The 5,622-nt window shown below is 47.5% G+C and overlaps 1 protein-coding gene across 1 annotated transcript in view; it reads right to left on the bottom strand.

The window, feature by feature from the left end:
- LOC136943002 (echinoderm microtubule-associated protein-like 4) overlaps positions 1–3,545 on the bottom strand; it is a 44,825-nt gene extending 41,280 nt beyond the window's left edge. The window contains exon 1 of the mRNA XM_067236119.1: positions 3,249–3,545. Within this exon, the coding sequence (XP_067092220.1) occupies positions 3,249–3,273 (25 nt within the window). The 5' untranslated portion in view covers positions 3,274–3,545. The remainder of the gene's footprint in view (positions 1–3,248) is intronic.
- Between the last annotated feature and the right edge of the window lie 2,077 nt (positions 3,546–5,622).

The raw sequence follows: 5,622 nt of genomic DNA, 5'->3' as shown, positions 1-5,622 counted from the left end.
ACAGAGACAGAAAGAGACATTATTTATTTTCATTCCAGCTGTAATGTAATACATTGTTATGGGGTGGAGTGGGGGGGGGGGGGGGGGGGGGGGTTGCCGGAGGTTTGGAGGCAACATTCCTGCATCTGGAACTGCTCTGACGCACGTGCTGTTTGATCACTGCTCTCCCTCTCTCTGGCTGGTCTCTCCCTCTCTCTCTCGCTGGTCTCTCCTTGGTCTCTCGCTCTCTCGGGCTGGTCTCTCCATCATCTCTCCCCATCTGGCTGGTCTCTCCCTCATCTCTCCCTCTCTCCGGCTGCTCTCTCCCCTCTCTGGCAGGTCTCTCCCTCGTCAAGCCCCTTCTCTGGCGGGTCTCTCCCTCACTCTGGCTTGTATTTCCCTCCTCGTCTCTCCCTCTCTGCCTGGTCTGTCCATTGCTCTACCTGGTGTCTTTGTCAACCTGGACGTTTGTCGACCTCTTTCCCTCCCCCCGCCTGCAGTCTCTTCCCCTCTGTCGCTTGCTCTTGTTCCGAAATCTCTCCCCGTCTCTCACTCACCCTCTTTCTTTCCCTTGCTCTCCTCCTCTTTCACAGGGAAGGAATTCTGTAACCTGATCCTCCGCTTGTCTTTCCTGCAATGACCACAACTCACATAGGCAAGCAGTACACACACACACACACACTCACTCTCTCTCTCACCATCTTACACACACACACACACACACACATCAAATCAGTCTGCAATCACAGGACACAGGGCACACCAAAAAACAGCAATACAATCACACAACCACCGTTCTCACTGCATCATTTACATTACATTTACATTTATTCATTTAGCAGACGCTTTTATCCAAAGCGACTTCCAAGAGAGAGCTTTACAAAGTGCATAGGTCACTGATCATAACAACGAGATAGCCACAAAACATTGCGAGTAGCCAAAACATGAAGCACACATTGTGAACAACCAAAGTAAGTGCCAAAGGGAAGAACCATAAGAGCATGTAGTTAAACAAGTTACAATTAAACAACATGAACTGCTATAAGTGCAAGTGTACCTGTAAAAAAAAAAAAACGACAACCAACAATAATAAAAAAAACAATATATCACAGCGAGTACAAACAATTTTAAATCAGTTACCACTAACCACAAGAGCAACAACTCTGAGCAAGAGTCATTGTAATCCTTGAGGGAACTAACATCGGGTCAAGCGAACCATTCCTCGCATCACATACGAACACGTGTACACACACACACACACACACATCAGTAGCAGCAGCGGGGGTGTGTACACTAGCACCTGGCTCCAGGGGGGGCTATATTTAACCTCTTATTTGACAGTGTGAATGCTGATATGGTGTAGAAGGGGCACTCGGACGCCACCGGGCCTCCTCTCCCAGACAGGCCCAACTTCAGTCGTTAACAGCTCCTGCATCGCCCTGGCAATGCACACCACGCAGTATTCAACCAGAGACAAACACATCGACTGGCATCTCCTACCACAGGTCTGTGCCCCGTAGCACACCCAGACACTTCTACTGCTCGTCACACAGGCTGGTCCTTCAGTGTGTACAGGCAGACCGACTGGGGACTTCAAAGCGCTTAACGTGCGTCTGAACTCTTTCGGATCTCTTCCAAAGGATAAGCTAATCATTCATCCCAAATGAACTGTTTCCAGTTGGCCGAACACACTAACCACACGCTGCAGCGGTGTTATGAAATGGAGCTGACCCACGTTCATTTGGAATGCGACGCTGTCACAGTGCTGCATGCCCCCCCAAGGGCTGTCTGCTCAGGAAGATACAGTGCAACCTATCTGTGTTACACGGTGATAAGAGTCTTACAGCACGGCCATGCACAGAGAGTTCTAGACAGCTAGAATAACACCCCCTTCACCCTCTCCTAATCTACAGTCCCATGTTATGCCCCAAAGATCCCAGAGTGGACAAGGACTGGCAGCAGTGGCACACTGCAGACTTCTCCCTGTCCTCCACCTTCCCCTTGTTTGTGTATGTGGTATGCGTGTGTGGCATTGAATCAGCAGTTAGTGTTGAGTGGAGAAGGGCACTCTGGCATGAAAAGTGGGCACGACTGCAGAGCTGGTGTGTTTGTGCATTCTACTGCATGGGCTCTCTGCCTTTACCTCTCTCTCTCTCTCTCTCTCTCTCTCTCTCTCTCTCTGCAGTGCAGTGCTGTATACTATCTGTGCCCTCTAACTTTCACTGCAGAAATATAGGAGCAACTAGGGAGGAAGGAGGAATACAAAACTAAAACAGATTCTCTCTTTCTCTCTCTCAGCAAATCAGAAGGCCAGGCGCCAACTTTTACAGCATGTAAATAATCATCACACCGACTTGTACACACAAGCAGAGGCTGACACGTGAGCACACACACAAGAGGCCTCCAACTAAAATCTTGCCAAGGGCATCACCAAGGCAACTCAATAAAATGCTATGCTCATGCACCCCAGCAACAGCATGGAGAGAATTGATTCGGAGCCATTGATGGCACATCTGCTTTAAAGAAAGCTCAATAGGCTACACTTTTCTGCTAAAAGTCAATCAATCTTAGACATGTTCTTAGTGTGTATTACTTGAATTTTAGGGTGTAAAGATAAGTCAATGTATCATATTTTTGAGTGTGAGGTTAGCAGGTTTTCTTCTTGTTGTAGTTTTTATTGCATTGACGTACATCCTATTGCTTCAGGGACGACATCTGTCTTACTTCATTCACACGCACAGACACACACACCTAGCATCTCTTCAAATCTTCATGCTCTGGCACCTCATCTTGCACTCACCAGCATTGACAAACAAACCACAGCCTAATTCAATAATTTACTGTCCGAGTCTTTGTTTTAGGTGGTTTCATTACAAACTGTCATAATAAACACCAACTGATAGAAATAGACGAGGAACTCAGTGGTAGCCTACTCGCCCATATCCGACGCATTGTTACAGTAACCAATTGATGTACGTGGTGTGTAAGATCAGAGGACAGGATGCTTGTGATATCGAGAACAGCAAAACAAAGCAATAAAATACTGGAACTAGACTGTTGGCTACTGCGCCCATTGACACATTGAAGCCAAACAAGGTTCAAATGTAAGCTGACTGACCGGATGACAAATGAATATAGCATTGACACGTGTATGCGGATACCTTATATTACAGCCTACTATGATAAATCGCAATGCTAAATTAGCCTTGACCACGTTAACTGTTAACCAGACGGAGACGTTCTATTAATAGTGATCGAGTCCAACTCACCCAAACTGCCTGCAAAACCGTCCATTTCTAAGTGAAATATCCAAGCAGACACTGCTAAATATTCCTGCTATGAAGACTTCAAATGTACTGTCGGTTTCAGTCTCGTAGTCGAAGGGATATGGAAGAATGTCGGCCTCTAGACAGGCTTCCCAGACAGTGAAGGCAGATAATAGGCTAGGCTGCTCAAGCCGCTGTTTTAGCAGTGGTGTCCCTCTTCAATGGCAAGTTAACCGGGGGTCTGCCGAGTCACAGTAAATTCACTGTCAGTACAACACCGTGGTTCGCCGGGGCTGTTGATCACGCTCTCTCGCTTGACTCAACAATCGCACTCCTCCGCCGGGGGAGGGATGGTAGGCAACGCTCTGGCTTTCGCGTTTCCGACTCCGCCTGGTTTGGCACGTATAGCTTCCCCCCAAACCGGTGAGCTGACTGGTTCGTCAGAGTGCGGCTTAATTTGACCCACAGTTGAATATTTCTTTGTAGATTCCGTTTGTTTGCGGCAACGCAATGCCATACAGCAGCGGGGCGCCACCCGTAGCGCATATATCTCAGCTGTGTTGAATGCTAACATATTCAAAGACCAAAAATGCGACTGCAGCTGATTAGTAGTAGTCTAGACAGCTAATTATGATACCCATTGCCAGTTATTGCCAGAATATGTAATGGCAAACAGCCAATGTACACTAATTATAACATGGATGAATCTGTTGATGAATGCTGACCCACCTGACAAAGCACAACACTCCCATCAACTTTACCAATAGGGATACCAGAGTAAACCAGAAGTCTTTTCAAATTACCATTACTTGTCAGATTATTAGGGTTATTGTGTGGTCCTCGAGGACTATGTCAGGGCCTTCTCTCCCCTTGGCTGTTTTGGTGTTTGTCACAAAAGACAGTCAAATTGTGGGTCAGTGTCTGTATCTGTGTGTGTGTGTGTGTGTGTGTGTGTGTGTGTGTGTGGGAGGGGGGGGGGGGGGGGTCGTTGTGGGGGATGAGAGAGCTAATCTGCCAGCACAGAGAGAAGACTGTTTCTGTGGGCTGATAAAGAATTAGTGCTAGCAGCAGCAGTGTGTATTTGTGTGTGTGAGAGAGTGTGTGTGTTCAGGCAAGCATGTGTCTTACCAGCACTGCCAGTAAAGACTCACATTGCCAGCTTGTCTCCATGTGGACTAAATGACCCACCCTCCTCCCTCTAACCTCACCCTCTAATTTCCTGGCAGTGTCTGACCCTCCTCTAACCAGACACCCCTAACACTGAACATATCCACCACAAAGCCTTCTTTTATGCTGCGCTCTTGAAGGATGGAAGGAGCAAAGAGAAAGGGACAGGCCCAATCTTTCATTCTCCCTCTCCAGTCTTGAGGGGATTGACACATGGGGCCCGTTGCCGGCATTTTTGGTGCAGAAGAAGAAGAAGCGGGGAACAGATTTTTCATCTTGCTTTGAAGGGCGTTGATGAGTCACCATCCTGCCAGCCTGTCAAGCTGTGCAGCCAGCCTCACTCCCGCTGTTGAAACCGACAGGCCACCATGCTCTATGTTACTCGCTCATCATTGTTGATGAGTCACTCAGTGTATTGTACAACTGCTGGCATCCCACCCCGTTATTTTTGCTGAACTGTATTAACCTATCGCCTGCATGAAAATAAAACACCACACATGTCCATGACAGTGTCGTGGAACTGCAACTGGAGGTCATTTAGACTGCTCCCTGCAAGCCCTAATGGCCGAACTGTGAATGTGTCTTTTTGTTGTGGTGCAGATGGGGTTCACCCTTTCCGTGCTCCCAGTTTCCTGCCAGGGCCAGATGTTATGAAGAGAAAGAGAGGGAGAGAGAGGGAGAGAGAGAGACATAGAGACATAGAGAGAGAGAGAGAGAGAGAGAGAGAGAGAGAGAGAGAGAGAGAGAGAGAGAGAGAAGAGAGAGAGAGAGCAGGGGCCTCCAGAAAGGGAGATCTCCCTTAGAGAGAGTCATTTGGCAGACACAAGTCACAGTGAATATGAAGACCATTAGGGGGCAGAGTTCACTCATTCCTCGATTGCAGTTGTGGCAAAGCAATGCCAGGAGGAATATACTTGCAGTGCATGCAGTAGATAGTAATTCTCAAATGCTCAATACTGGTGTATGTAACAGTTTTTTATCAATGAGTAAAATCCTTTGGCTACATGCCTACTTTTTCCACGCATGGCCCTTTTCAGAATCCAGTTAGTGAACTATTATGTCAGTGGCGCCATCTAGTGGATTTTAAGCCATATTGCATCTACACCCAACCCACACATGCACATATCTGTCTACAGATATGTGCTTCATTAGGGACACTGACTGTCTCCCCACCTTCAAGAAAAGGCTCAAGACGCACTTGTTCCGGGAT

The sequence above is a fragment of the Osmerus mordax genome, chromosome 5 (genome assembly GCF_038355195.1).
Source record: "Osmerus mordax isolate fOsmMor3 chromosome 5, fOsmMor3.pri, whole genome shotgun sequence".
NCBI lineage: Eukaryota > Metazoa > Chordata > Actinopteri > Osmeriformes > Osmeridae > Osmerus > Osmerus mordax.
This window is presented reverse-complemented; position numbering and strand designations above follow the sequence as displayed.